At 40.1% G+C, this 15,980-nt stretch overlaps 1 protein-coding gene across 3 annotated transcripts in view; it reads left to right on the top strand.

Annotated features, from left to right (window-relative positions):
* KIDINS220 (kinase D interacting substrate 220) overlaps positions 1-15,980 on the top strand; it is a 2,951,961-nt gene that overhangs the window by 1,629,241 nt on the left and 1,306,740 nt on the right. For all 3 annotated transcript variants that reach the window (XM_044073258.1, XM_044073248.1, XM_044073241.1), the window contains exon 14: positions 6,318-6,497. In XM_044073258.1, coding sequence (XP_043929193.1) covers positions 6,318-6,497 — 180 coding nt within the window. The remainder of the gene's footprint in view (positions 1-6,317; positions 6,498-15,980) is intronic.

Genomic DNA, 15,980 nt, shown 5'->3' with positions numbered 1-15,980 from the left:
CTTCAGCATTAGACAGTTCAACTCCGACTCCCTCCTTGAGTAGTCTGCCTTTGGGATGGAGGGATCCTACGATCTAGAAGCATGTCTTCTCAGAAATTTCTATTTCCTTCTGTCCAAGGCGTTCTACTTTCGATGTAGTGGAGAGAACTTTCTCAATTCCTAGAGTTCAGACTTCTCCCACCACTCGGCTCCAACTTTCCAACTCCATTTTTCTCTGTGTCTAGAGCCTCAACCACCTGTGCCACTGGTTCAGCCAGCCCAGACAAGTCACCAGGATACCCAGCAGAGTATGTTGATTTCCTTTGACACTTCTCCGGAGCATCCCACTAAAGAGGTTATCAGGAAGAATAAGTGCAAGAGGTGGCACTTACTCTCCACAAGAGTCTGTTACAGAGGATACTGACTTTGATGAGGGGAAAAAGCCCCAAGATCACTACCCAATGATGTCTCCTTTGGAGGCATTCTAGAACTCCTAAAGGAAAGGCATGGTTTGTCTCCCAACAACCCTTCCCAAGAGGAGTCAGTATTCCTGGAGGCTTTCGGAGCTGGCCCATCTACCTCCTGGGTGACTTCGCCCACCCATGAGCTCATTGATTTGGTCTCTTGACAGGAGTGGAAGGAGCCTGATACCGTTGAGCCTGTCCCCAAGAGACCAGATAGGATCTTAGCACCATTGAAGGACAGAGTTTTGGAGCAAGGGAGTACCAGTTGATGCCATACTTGTGCAGCAGCCAAAATGAAGGAACTAGTAGAACAGAGTTCCTCTGTACATCCCCTAACAGGGAATCTAGTGTGCTGGACAGATTTGGGAGCATGTGTATGATTCAGTGACCTTTGCCTTTTGGTCACTAAATTATTTGGCACACTTTACAAGACTCAAGAGGGATTTAATTAAGGAACTTGCCAAATCCCTCACTGAAACTATTTCTTCCGAGGCAGAGAGCACTATTGCCTTGCAGCTGGCTACCCTCCAATCCATTTCAAACTCGTCCATGAGAATTATCTGCCATCCAGCTGAATGTACCTCATGGGCTGTGGATTCAGGCATTTCCATCAGGAAGCCTTTGCGGAGCTGTTCAAGTCTTACTTCGTCACTGCTTCCTTTGATGTAAGTTCCTTATTTGGCCCCAAAGTGAAAGACATACTGTGTAAGTGTGAACAGGAAGGTAAAACCCTTTCAACTGGAGGCAGTCAGGGGGTTGTTTATCCCTGCACCAGAGATCCTGGCTAAAGATTTTTATCTAGGTCTTCACTGGATGATATTTGTGCAGCCGCAACATGGGCTAATCCTCATACCTTTATTGCTCACTACAAGTTAGATCTGGTCTCTAGGGGAAGTGCAGCTTATGGCTCAGAGATGCTCAGGAATATCCTTACTTAGAGTCCTCCTGAGATATAGGTAGCTGGGGACTCTTGTTTAATCAGTATGCTGTTGTTTTATCATTGCCTAATGCTTTGAGGCTTAAGGGGCAGCAAACAAGATTGGAGTGACTAGGGCATTATGGGTAAGGTAGGAGCTCAAGAATTTCAGTGTTCCACTAGCTGGAAAAGGTGGCCAAGTCAGATCCGAGGGTTGGATCTGAACCCATCATTTGAGAAAGAATGAAAATAGACAACACTGATGGAACATTATGGTGAGTGTATAACAAAGTTTTATTATGCAAATATTGCTAAGAACCTAAACATTTTTTTTTTTACTTGCAGTTGCATCTTCAGTCTCTTCACTGTCCTTCTAAATATTAATGACGAAAAGGAAATTTTTACAGTATTCCCTTCAATTTAACATGTTCAACAAGGTTTCCAGGCATTTTAAGCCACTTCCTTTTACAGAAGCACAGTTCTCATGTCTAAACTGCATCTTTTGGGAATGACGCACCACAGTTCTTCCATGTATTCATTAATTTCCCATTATTGCTGATCATCATCTTGATTGGCTTGACCTCCCAACACTGGTCTCTGGTTCAAGTCCAAGGTACTCCTGATTTTTCTAGTTAGCTCCCTGAACTTTTCTGTCATTCAGTCATTTCCTTTGGAACAATATAAAATATTTCACTGGTGTCAAGTTCTCTCTCTGGGCTTTGTTACTGTCAGAGGAATGAGAAGCAGAGTATCCTTTTGCTTGCTGTCACACACTGTTTTGGTTAAACATTTTTATTTCCTCTTTAGTATGTCCTGCATCAAAAAATGTATTTGATCCTCCAGGAAAAAATATGCTAAGGAGAGCTGGATATAGCAACTTGAATCTCATATCTGCATTTTGGTATCCCCTGATTGGAAAAAAATGTTGACTCTCTTTTGCATTGTGTACAGTTAATAATCATTTTCTGCAAATGCTGTGGTGTCCCCAGTCGGGAGCAGTACTTTCTGCTGGTATGATTGCACCTTTATTAAAATATAGGTGTTGTCTGCTTTCTCATTGCCAGACTTTATTTGTACAGAATAAGTGTCCGTCCAGTGATCCTATTTTGATGTGAAATACGATTTCACTTGTTTATTTACCCTTCAGATTAATGCAATCTCAGGGTTTCTCTGTGATAGGTCTTCTAATTCTACGGATTTTGAAACTTGTTTTTGAGAAGACTCATTCTTCTAGTCTTTCCTTCATTTGAAAAAAATATATATCCAAAGTAAAATGACTTGACTAAAAAGAAATAAATGTTGAAAAGACTCCAGTCACAGCTGAACAGCTTCAAGAATTTATTAAAATATAAAGCCAGTAAAACAATGCAAGCGCTTTTGTCTCACCACAGAGACTTCATCAGAGAAATGAATGCCTTCCATTTTACTTCCATAAATACCCTCTTTAATTAATCCCTTGCAGTACATATTATGTAAAATAGCCTTTCACATTATAAATATAATCTTAATAAAAAACTGTTTAATAAGCTTGTGTCATAACCTTAATAAAATTTTCGGTTTTATATATATATATATATATATATATATATATATGTGTGTGTATTTATTTATATATATATATATATATATATATATATATAGTACCAAGAATTACAGAACCAAAACATATTGTTTGAGTCTCCATTCATCCTATAATAGCTGCCCTTTCCCTTAAAATGGGTTTAACAGATATATATTCATTCAAACCAGGGGGGAAGGTGGCTTTTAACCTAAGTTGCCATATCAACTCCTTTTTTATTAATGTTACTTTCCAATCAGCTCCTGTTGTGTTCTTTTTTTTACTACATCCAAGATTCCAAACTCGAAGCCCCCAAATTTGACACACTCACGTGAGTGTCTGTATAAGGCACTAGTTTCTTTTCTTGTTCTTGTATCATAAAGGTGCTCATTAATTCTATTTTTGAGCACTCTCTCAGTTTTGCCTATGTTAAAACTTGGGCACCCCACACACACACACACACACAGACACACACACACACACACACACACACACACACACACACACACACACACACACACACACACACACACATTTTGCTAAATATACCAATTTGGAGGTTGCACAATTACCTTTTTTGAAATAAATTTTACTCTGCAGTCCATTTTCTACGGTTAGGTTTTGTGTATTAATGATGTAGGAACAATAGTTGTATGCTCCACGAGGAGTTGTCCCCTTTCATACTTCTCCGTTTTTGAGTTGATAACCCTCAAGGTGTTCCTTGACATTCTTTCATATCCTGTAGGTGAACCTCAGCTTATCACCCACTATTTCACTTAGATCTTTACCGATTTTAAAAATGCTCCAATTAGCTTGTAGTATGTCACTCAAAGGTTTGGTAAAATGGTTAAACTCTGTAATAAATGCTTTATTGAACTCTTTTTCGGAATCCTGAGTGTTTTCTGTATCATGCCCCACCCTCCAAAAAGGGGGCGGTATCTGTTACCCCATCCTTTGAGAACGTCCCCCAAAATTTTGGTGACCAGTTCACTAGGGTAGCCCCTGTTAGTGAACATTTCTTTAAGCTTATTTAATTCTGTCCCCAGTTCATTCTAGTCAGATGTCATCCTAGCTATCCTAATAGCTTGACCCTTCACTAAGTTTCTTTTTTGAAATTGGGGGTGACAGCTGTCATAGTGCAAGTAGCTGTTACACCAGGTATCCCTCCTATGAATGTTAGGGTTAAATCCACCAATGATGTGCGACACAGTTACGTCCAGGTAATTAATTCTGTCCTTGTTCCACTCGTGTAAATTTAAAATATGTTGTGCAGCCATTTAGGTACTCCAGGAATCTAGGTGTTCCCTCAGGGTCACCATCCCACAAATTAAAGATGTCATCCATATACCACACATAAGTGCAGGAATTTTGAAAAGGTGCTATTAAGGACATATTGCCTTTCCCATCCCAACATAACAAGATTTGCATAAGCAGGGGCACACGCTGCTCCCACTGCTACTCCAGTGACTTGCTGAAAATATTCACCCTGGAAGTGAATGTAATTATTCTCCAGAATAAGTTTCATTAATTCAACTAATAAGTTAACCAGTTTGTCCGACAGTATGGGTTGAAAAGTAGGGGATACATGGAAAAATTTAAGTCCCTCATTCTTGGGAGTGACTGACAACTAATCTTTTATGTCAGTGGTAAAAAAAAAAATTAGACCTTCCTTCCAAATTGAAGATTTTAATCTACTCAAGAAATCCCATTGAATCTTGCATCAGGTTTGAGGTATTAAAAACTATTTTCTTTGCATTATGGTCTATGTATACTGCTACTGGGTGGGTTTTAGATCACTAGCCGAAACTATAGGCCTAAATGGTGGATTTTCAACTGAATTGTGAATTCATTTCGGCCTCATTCAGCCAGCCTTTCCTTCATTTCAGCCTCTGAGTTCATTCTTATGTTTTATCAGCTCATTTAAATAATTACTTAGTTACTTCTGTTCTTTCCAGCCTTTTTTCGTTTGACTTTATATATTTCTGTAGTACCTCCTGTACTTTAAATACCTGTGAGTGAGTTTGATTTATTTTTCCTTCTAAATTACTGGCCTTCTCCTGTACCAAACCTGAAAACCGAACTGCTTTTTGCTAAATAACTGCAAGGTGATTTCCAACCAGAGTTTTCTGTTCTTTTATGGTGGATTTTGTCTTTCTCCAGATTTCTTCTTTGCTGACATCCAGGCAGTGTAATGGTTGACCAGCAACTGAATTTTCACCCAAATTGTTAACTTTTACTGACTTTTTTTTACACCACCATCAGTTTTTACACTGGGATAGCTGCAGTTAGCCTTCTGCTCATTGTTCAGCCATATTGGAACTCCTGTGCATAGGTACTTTTATACTCTTAAGTAGACCTAAAGTTTTTACCTCGGTTGGAGGATAGTTTTGGGAGATGGGAAGGGAATGTTAGAGGAAACTAGGAGCACATTTTCTTGGAATAAATGAAGCTATCTGGATTTAAGAACTCCATACAGAATGTCCTGACATAGTTGTTTGGGGAACATGAGATTAACCAAGGATATAATTCTACTGAGTTAGAAATGCAGAGACATGGGAAGACCTTAAGTCTAATGTTAACAACCAAAAGGGAATCACACAGAATTTAAACCAGCATTAAATGTAGTACCAAACGTAGTAAATGAAGTAAAAGTCTTGGAGATGGAATTCTTACAAGATGGAGGAAATGCATTTCATAAAAATAAATGGTGTGCTTGCAAATTCTGCTTACAGAATAATGCTAAAGTAGATGACTCTCAGTAAGAACTAAAAAGCATATGAGTGTGTTGTAATTTATTGAGTAAATAGAATTATGATGGTGCTTGTGTATGTAATGCCATGTACACAGTAATGGAAACTTTTATCGAGTTGCTTTTCTTTACCTAATGCATATGAACTCAAGTTGCAAATCAGTAAAGTAATGAATAAGCAAAACTGTTTTTCAAAAAAAAAAAAAACAAAAAAAGACTTCTGTCTACCTTGTTCCCTACCATGGGAACATGTGCCCCCACAACCTCCTCCCAAAGATTTGCCACTTGGCAATGTTGTGCCACTCTTCCCTTCCCCCATCAGCTCCAACAGATGCCCAACCCAATACTTGAACTCTAATTGCCAGGATTGTAGTTATGGTTTAATTCCTGTATGTTAGAGAAGCTGTGTGTGTTTTTTTTATAGTAAATAAGTATGGGAGAGAATACAATCACTTTCCCATATTAAGTAGCACAGACATGCAAAACCACTTACAGCAGATGTGCAGGTACAAAAGGTAAAAAAGTTGTTTAAAACTGTAACTTTGCAAAATAAAGTTCAGGATCATGACAAATGCAGATTTATATTATTGTACTTGCCTGTTGACATGATTTGATGACTTTAGATAACTTCTCATTAATTTGTATTCCTAGATGAAATGAAGACTTTTGCCGGCCAGCAGATAGAGCCTTTGTTTCAATTCTCTTGGTTAATGGTATTCCTTACCTTGTTGTTCTGCAGCGGAGTTGGATTACTGCTTGCTTTCCTTGTTGATGCAAAGCTGGGTATAGCAGTTGGACTAAGTTTACTTGCCCTTCTCTACATATTCTTTAGTAAGTATTACAGATGTTTTTAACTGCCCATGCATTTGATGATTTGTCATTATGTACGTATATGATAGGTTAACAAAAACACTGATACTGTTTGGGTGTGGATCATCAGAGCGGTTTTATGTAGAGCTATGCTGTTGTCTGTAGTGGGAACTACTTGGCACAATTTCAAAGCAGTGAACATGCCTTGTTTCTTTCCTGCTACTGGTCAGGAACAGACCTCAGACTGAAGGGTGCAAGAGGTTTTGTGCCTTTCATTAGTTAATTCGCATTAAAGTTTGCTAATAGAACATTTTAAACTATTCTTAAATGGTTATTACACTGAAAACATTTAAAGTCAATCAGGATTAAAATTTATTCATTATTTTGCTTGGTTCACAACAGTTCAAGATGGAGTGCAGTAGAGGAAGAGCGTACACCACGGGATTAATATAAGTATGATAGCTCCACATTCCATTCTGGTTCAGAAAAAAAAGGTAGCTTGCTTGGATTTCACCAAAAGGACAGTCCTTTTTGGGTGTAAAGAAGTAGCACTTTCACAAACAATATTTTGATATTTTAGTGACTTCATCAGATGCCCAGTACTGACACAAAATGTGTAAGGCTTATAACACATCTGGGGTTAAACTGAGTTAGAAAGTAAATGCAACTCCACAGTCTTATGTTGCAGGCTGGTTTTTATTCCAAAAAAAGATAAACTAACACACTTAACCTTGTTAGTAAAATGCCTTTACAATTCTAATTCACAACAGTACAAAACCACGTTATGCAAGTTTATATCCTTATCTGAGTTAATTCATTGTTATGGTAAGTTTAAGTTTCTTAGACACAACAAAAATGTAATAGCATATAATTACTTGAAAGGTACTACTCAGACTGACCTAAAAATCACACCTTTATTTAAAAGCAGAGGTTTAAAGCACTGTAACTTGAAAGAAACTACACTTTTTTTTTAACTAATTGTCCTTTTTTACCTTTCTGATTTACCATGTGCAGTTTTGTTGTTTGTGCTGCAAAGTAAAGAAGGCATTACAGTGCTCTTTCAAGCCAGTAAATTTTATTCATGAAATGTTAAGCAATTGATCATTAGGTGTTTTGCGTTAGTTTTGCTCTCCTCCATGGCTGATCATTAAGCATCCCTTCCATTAGATGTTTCACTCTTTTTGGGGGTGGTCATCAGTCAGGAAGCCTTGATGGTGTTTTGTACTCTCAGGGACATACCAAAAATGAGAACATTTTTATTTATTGCCAATCTCTATCCCTGGTTGGTGACATGAACACTTGAATCATCACAAGGGGCACCTATACTCATCAGTCTACATGTGGACTACCCCCACCCCCCACATTTTCCAAGGGTGATTATCACTGGCTTTGGCTGCAAAGCCCACATCCTCCACACAAGTTCATTGCATCATGATGATGTTCTTCGTGTTTCACTGTTGCAGTCATTACATTTGGGTAATCTGCTGGCAGGTTGCCCTCAGTTGGCCTGAATTCCAAAGTCTTTGGTCCTGCGTCGGTTGCTGTCTCCTCTTCCATGACATCAGGTCGTCAGGGGTATAAAACAAGTGGCCGATGCCATTTTCTTTAGTCTTTCTTGCCGCGGGTTGCCCGAAGCAGAAGCATTTCGCAAGTGCTGGTCGGCTGACTCCTGAAATATTCGCGATTGAGTTTCAGAACCAAAGTCTTCACCAAAGCTAAGTAGCCCCCGTTGGGGAAACTTTTTTCTTGCTCCATACCGATGTTGGAAAAAGTTAATAATTGTATTACTTGTGGGAAGCAAATACCTCACAAGGATTTCCATTTATACTGTATTCCTTGCCTAGGCCCTGATCACATCGTGCCTGGCTGTCGGTTTTGTGCTAGATTTAACCAACGCACTATTAAGCATCTGTATATTTTCTCCTCAAAATATTTTGGAAACGGATTTAACTACCCAGAAATGTCGTCGGATAGCAATCCGACTACCGGAGTACAAAAAAACGCAAAGAAAAGGACAGAGAGAGACAGTCGAGGTCCAAACCCGACAACAAAGCTTCTCCTAAGCCAGTCGCCAGTTTGCTGGTACTCAGTGAGGTGCTTTCGCAACCCCTGATGCCCACTACTTTCAAGTCGCAGGCCCCTACCGATACCCATGTGGAGTCCGGCATGCTGCGAGATACTCAAAGTATTAGACCCATGGATGTATCTCCTTCGGATGGGTCCGGAGCAGCTGAGCAGGCACCGGCTTCTGAGGGTGTATTCAGGCCTCAACATTTTTATATCAAACCAATGACAGCTGCAAAACCAAAGACAAAAGCAACTTTTAAAATTAAAAAAAACTGACGCATGAGTCACATGCACAGGCCTATACCTAAAAAACAGATGATCAAAATGGCTGAAGACCTTATTACCTTGATCAGGGGTTTCCATCCCCCTCCAGATAAGAGGCCTAGGCAAGACACTGATTATGAATCTTCAGGTCAGGTTTCTATTTCTTCTGATTCCTCTTCTGACCAGGAGTTATCTATACCTCCCTGTGAGGATTCTGATGCAGAGGAGTCTATCCCATCTGCATCACCTCCTGAGGATTATTCATTTGGAGAAACCTTGCATACTTTGTGGGAGCATTTTCACTGGGACAGTCAAGATTTCTCAGAATCAAAAAGAGGCTCAGGGATTTCCTCCTTCTCCCTCAGCACAGGCCTTTAGCCATACCCCCTGTTTTAGACATTGTGGATGATGTGTTTTCTGAGTCAAGCTTGAACCCTGACTCCTTACCTCTGGCTCCCAGCAAGCCTGACAGATATTACAGGGTCCCTGACTCGCACAAATTTTTATTTAGAAACCCTGCTACTTATCCTGAAACTATTTCACAGGGTTCAAAGGGAGTTAAGGCCTCAACAGCAAAGAATCCTACCCCCTCTGACAGAGATTCAAGGGCACTGGATAGATGGGGAAAAAAGGTGTATACATCTGCAACCTTTGCAATTAGGGCCTTAAACCGCCAGTTTCATATGCTCAAGTATCAACAACATGTTATGGGATTGCTGAAACAGAAAATTATGTTGATTTCTGAATGTACAGAAAATAAAGAATTGCAGGAATTATTGTATGTAGCTGAACAGGTTGGAAAGCATACTTTGCAATGTGGTTTTGATTCCTTAGAGGCCTCCTGCAGGGCAGTTACTGGATCTGTGATTAGGAGGCATGCCTGGCTAAAGGAACAAAATTTGCCTGATCATGTTAAAGCTAAATTACTAGATACACCTTTACAGCATGATGCTCTGTTTGGTATTAAGGCAGAAGAGGTTTTAAAGAAAATGGAAGACAAAGCTAAGTCTATGCAAACTGTAAAAGACTTCTTACAAGTGCAGCCACCAAGATTCAGTAGACACTGGCCTACAAAAAGTTGGTCCTTTCCAGCATCAGACAGAGCTCAAAGGGGCAAATCCAGAAGCCCTAAGGGTTTCCAGATACCAGGCACAAGATTTATAGAGGTCAAAGCAGTGGGGCGCTTCTACCTCCAAATCTGGAAGAGACAAAGCACAAACCTACAGAAAACAGTCCCAATGACTTCCCTTTACCTTCACCAAGCACTTATTTTTTGGCAGCACCCTTAGGGGGAAAATTATCACTTTTTGCTCAAAATTGGCAGTTAATAACCCAGGACAAGTGGGTGCTAAACATAGTATCACAGGGATACAGATTCCATTTCCATAGTCTGCCAATGGCAAACGGTTGGCCAGATATGCCAAAAAATCAATGGGCAGAGGCACAGAAACAGGTTACGTCCCTCATGGATATGGGGGCCATTCAGCCAGTACCAGAACAGGAAAAAGGACAAGGTTTTTACTCAAGACTGTTCTTGGTACCCAGAAAGGATAAGGCCTGGCTGCCAAAATGTATTTATCGATTTTGAACACATATCTGGACATTCCAAAATTCAAAATGCTGACTTTGCCACAGCTTGGCTGGTGACATTAGACCTAAAAGAGGCATACCTGCATGTCCCAATAAGGCAGTCGTGCAGAAGGTACCTCGGATTCAAGGCTGGCTTAATGCATTACCAATTCTCTGCACTGCCTTTTGGCTTATCTACTGCACCCAGGGTTTTTACAAAGTGCCTGGCACCAGTAATTGCATTTTGTAGACAAATAAGTATACAAATATATCCTTACTTGGACGACTGTCTCATTCAAGCAGAGAACAAGGACATTCTTCTTCAACACCTGGCGTTTGTGAAAAGGCTTCTAACATGCCTAGGGTACACAATAAACGAAAAGAAATCACAACGGGTACCCTCTCAAAAGATAACATTCCTGGGTGCAAGCTTGAATACAACTGCCCAGATGGCTTACCTCACGCCAGACAAGCAAAGGCAACTGACTACTTACTTCAAACTGATGGCAACAAAAACCCAGTTATCTGCAAGACAAATTCTGCAGGCTTTGGGCTTCATGGCATCCTGAATCCTACTGATTCCATTTGCAAGACTGCATATGAGGAAACTTCAATGGTACCTAAAAAGTTTATGGAGTCAACATTGTCACAGTCTGGAAGCAATGATTCCTCTCATTCCCTGCCTACAACAGGAGTTTCTATGGTGGGCAAAGGCATGTCAGCAAAACATGGGATGGGCCTTCACTCTACCCCCTGCCAGCCAAACCTTAACAACAGACGCATCAGATTATGCCCGGGGGGGGGGGGCCCACATGGCGGGAAGATGCATTCAGGGCATATGGACCCCAAAACAAATGTATCTACATATCAACCAGAAAGAGATGCTAGCTGTTCAAAATGCCCTGACAGCCTTCAAGGACTTACTTCATCCAGTACAACTATTGATAAAGACGGACAACACCACAGTCATGTGGTATATAAACAAGCAGGGTGGCACGCACTCATACCCCCTTTGCAGATTAGCCATGGCACTGTGGGGCACAGCTTTGACTTATCCATTACGTCTTCAAGCTCAATTCCTGCCAGGAAAACAAAATACTCTTGGCAGACGATTTAAGCAGAAACCTTATGGATCCTCACGATTGGAAACTAGATCGACAAGTCTTCAGTATGATAGCAAAGAAATGGCGGAGCCCAGACATAGATCTGTTTGCCTGTCCTCAAAATTATCAGTTGAAAAGATTCTGCACAAGGACTTATCACAGACAAGCATGGAAAGTGGACGCCCTATCCTTCAGTTGGAAAAACCTATCCGTTTACGCCTTTCCTCCTCTGCCTCTTCTTCCCAAAGTCCTCCTAAAAGTCAGACAAGATAAACCAAAGATGATACTAATTGCCCCGGACTGGCCCCGCCATTACTGGTACCCAATCCTAAGGAACTTGTCTCAATACCCAGCTTGGACCTTACCTCAAAGACCTCAACTACTGTCCCAGCAAAACAATCAGATCCTGCACAATCAATTCCAGACACTGAACCTGGCAGCATGGCTGATCATGTAGTGATACAAGCAACAACTCTCAGTAAAGCTGTGATGGATGTCATTTTGGAAGCCAGAAGGTCTAGTACTATCTTACGCTGATAAATGAAGAGATTCTGTGCTTGGAATCAAGCACAAGGAACTGATACAGCAGAACCAAATCTTCCTCAGATATTACAATACTTGACTGAAATGCTTGACAAAGGCCTTTTTTTCTCATCAGTTAAAATCCATGCCTCTGCCATTTCGGCTCTGTACAATACAGAGCCACCTATCTTTTCTCATCCTTTACAGTATCTTAGAGGAGCCAAAAATTTAAGGCCTCCTAGAAGATCACCAATACCTGCATGGGACCTTAATTATGTGTTGGAAAAGCTCACCGTGCCACCATTTGAACCAGCTGCTACTGCTGATATAAAGTTCTTATCATGGAAAACAGCTCTGCTACTAGCAATTACTTTAGCAAAAAGAGTCTCAGAGCTACAGGTCCTCATGGCTGTGGAGCCTTTTATCATATTTTACCTAGACAGGGTGTCTTTGAGGACAAATCTAACATATATGCCTAAGGTGGTTTCCAGTGTGGCTCTTAACCAAACTATTCATTTGCCAACCTTTTATCCAAATCCGCAGAACAAGGGGAAGAGAATTCTGCATTCCTTGGACGTACACAGACAGCTAAGATTCTACTTAAGCAGGACTAAAGCTCTAAGAAAAACTGAGCAATTACTAGTAACATATGCTGCAGGATCAGAAGGAAAGGCTATTTCAAAGCAGACTATTTCAAAGTGGATAAGCCACTGCATTCGTTTCTGCTACTTACACCATGGTAAACCTGTGCCCAAGGGCATTAGGTCTCATTCCACCAGAGCTGCAGCTACTTCAGCAGCCTTTCTCAGAGGAGTACGAACCAAAAACATTCTAGAGGCTGCTACTTGGAGTTCTGTTCACACCTTTACAAAGCATTATCATTTGGCTCTCTACTCTAAGTCCAGGGCAGGCTGTGCCACTGCAGTTCTGCAGTGCCTTATAGCCACACCTAATGCTGTTTAGCTCCAGCCTCCCAACCATAGCTTTGGGATTCTACCCAAATGTAATGACTGCAACAGTGAAACACGAAGAACATAGTACAGTTGTGTACACTTACCATAAATGTAGACGTTCGAGTGTATTCACTGTTGCAGTCCTGGTTATCCTCTGCCATCCCCCTTTCATTCTGGTGTTTATCTTTCCTTCTCTATCTTCTACAACCTATGTGGTGTATTTGCTTGTAGGTGAGGGTAAAGTTTATATTGATGCATGTATATAAAGTTTTTATACATATATATTTTTGCTACCTTTTTGGGGGCACCTGACATCTGGAGCAAGAAAAACTAAAGAAAATGGCGTCTGCTGCTTGTTTTATACCCCTGATGTCATGCAAGAGGAGATGGCAACTGACGCAGGACCCAAGACTTTGGAATTCAGGCCGTCTGAGGGCAACCTGCCAGCAGATTACCCAAATGTAGTGACTGCAACAGTGAATACCCTCAACATCTACATTTATGGTAAGTGTACACAACTGTACTATCTGCAGCTGAAGCTGTCATTGAAGCAGTAGTGTAAACTGTAAGGGAACCACTGTCCCTTTCCTCTGGATGGGCATACCCATTCTCTGTTCTTGCACCATCAAGTGCCAGATCCTGTAGTTGAACTCTGATCAGCTGTACTGTAGTCAGGGCTTTATTCTTCTACATACTTCTCAGCTATCTAGTATTATCCAAAAAATCTCAAATTTAGTCTTAAAGTAACAGTTTGCTACAAAATTCTGAGTAATGCCTTTAAACTTTGATTTATGTAGTTGTTTGATCCCATTCACCTTCCACTGCTTTATCATTAGCCCAAGTCTTGCTCACAGCATTATAAATGTGATTACATAACTAAAACCACAACTACAACTGAGTGTGTGTGATGGCAAGGTGAAGGGAGCCCAAAGAAGGTCTACTGCAGCAGGCATGCAGAGTAACGGGGCAAGGGGATGGGCCTGGAATCCCTGTCCACACTTGTAAGTTAAGTGAGATATGTGTGTATCAGCATTTTAGTAGGTCTTTCTTTCCTGTCTGCTCATTCTGTCTCACTAAGACTTGGAAATTGCAGTAAAGCACAAAAGAGAAGAACATGGGAAACTTGTATAAAGTACTTTAGACATAACTATTTTTTGCCCAAATTGGGTCATTTGGTTTTATGACTATTAATAGTAAATTTTTCCTCCCTTTTAAAGAAATGTTCATACTTTTTGAAGCTGTGGCATTAATAGCCTTCCCCAGACCCCTCTTTAGTTCTTCCTTTGCCCCTTCAGACACCTGTATGTGATCTGTTACAGTTTGTACCAGTCCTTATTTTTATGTATCCCTCTAGTTGTCATTTGTTTCTTTTTCAACCTTCTTATCCTGACCCAGCACCCCTATCCCAGTTCTAGAGTCTCATCATGTTCATTTACTTTGTTTAACTTGCCTGGTGTAGGTTGCTGTTTTATCAACTCCGCTTTATTTTTTTAACATTGTTATAGCTTGTACATTGACGCTGTTGTTAATACCAGACTTAGGTTCATGTAAAAAGGTAAAGGTCTGGTTTGGCTACAGAATGTTTAGTCTTGTAAATGGTATCATACCCTGCAGTGTTGGAATGTTTAGCACTGTAAAATATTTCTAAAAAATATTGATTTTACCAGAAGCATTCATTGCAGCAACTGGTTGTAAAGACAGATGCAGCAGTTGTGAAGAATGTGAAATGCAAAATGGTTTACTATCAAAATGATGAACTGAAAAATAAATCCTGTTCGGAACACCAAAAACAAAAAAACAAAAAAAAAAAAAAACGAAAGTAAAAATATATAACATGGCACAATGTTGAATCTGCTGAACGAATTCTGCAGATTCGACATTGTTGCCGAACAGATCATGTGATGTCCATATAGGAGTTCAAGTTAAATGAAACTCCTACACTTCACATCACGTTTTTACAGGGGGCAAACCACCCCCACTGCTAACTATATATTCCAACTCCGAGATCGCACTACAGTGAGGAAAGAGATGAGTGTCCAAAACTGCATTGTACCATGTTCTCTGTGCAGTACTTCGTTCATATCAGCGAATGCACAGTGCATTCGCTGATATGAACTTTCGAACACAGAGATGTTCAGCAGCACGGAAAATTGAATCCATCCGTCTTTTGGTTTTCTTTCTGCAGAGCATCTCCGTTCATCATTTTAATAGTAAACCATACAAAATAAAGAGTAAACTTTATCTCTATTCTGTGTAGTATTATAGTACATTTAACATTTTCAGCCACTTTGATTGTTCTTTTCAGGAAAATAAACCTAAATGCCAAGAACTTTACTTTTAAATGTAAATTTCAATTTATAGGTTCATAGTTTCATTGGTTAAATACCAGGCAAATGAGTCTGCAAACCATTACAAGCCTAGTCATAAACCCATGTTTAATGTTCCCTATAGCCTTAAGGCAGGTAAAGCAAGATATACCAGGGGAAAATTTGATTCAGTCCATCCAATTATCTGTGTTTACTTTGAAGGTGGCAAGGGCGTTTTTATGCTTGACATGTAATAGAAGTTAGTAACAAAGGTGAGGAATTTATTGGGCTATGAATATTATGACAATATATCTTATTTATCTGCTGATTAATGCTTAGTTTCTTTAACTGGGTTTTGAGGTACCATTTCTTCTTTAGAAGACCAGGAGGTCAAAGAGTGTTGGATCTTTCATGGGTTGAAAGGCTATACACACGTCTTTACTGAGGAGTCTATAGCAGACTGAGTACAGATAGAAGGAGAGGGCTGGCAGTCAATCCTGATAACTTAGGGCCCAATTCCAAAAGATTTGCTGTCTGTGTCTGGGACTTACTCTGGTGTAAGGCTTATCTACATCAGGACATGATTCTGAAAGACTTGCTGTCCGTGTAAGTGACTTACTCTGGTGTTTTACATGTTAAAGTTCTTTGGGAATGAAGCTTTCAGTTAAAAATTATCTGTTAAATTAAATTTGTATTCTGAAATTGTTCTTTGTTTTACTT

This window comes from Protopterus annectens, chromosome 1.part1, assembly GCF_019279795.1.
Source record: "Protopterus annectens isolate FY-2018-M chromosome 1.part1, PAN1.0, whole genome shotgun sequence".
NCBI lineage: Eukaryota > Metazoa > Chordata > Ceratodontiformes > Protopteridae > Protopterus > Protopterus annectens.
This window is presented reverse-complemented; position numbering and strand designations above follow the sequence as displayed.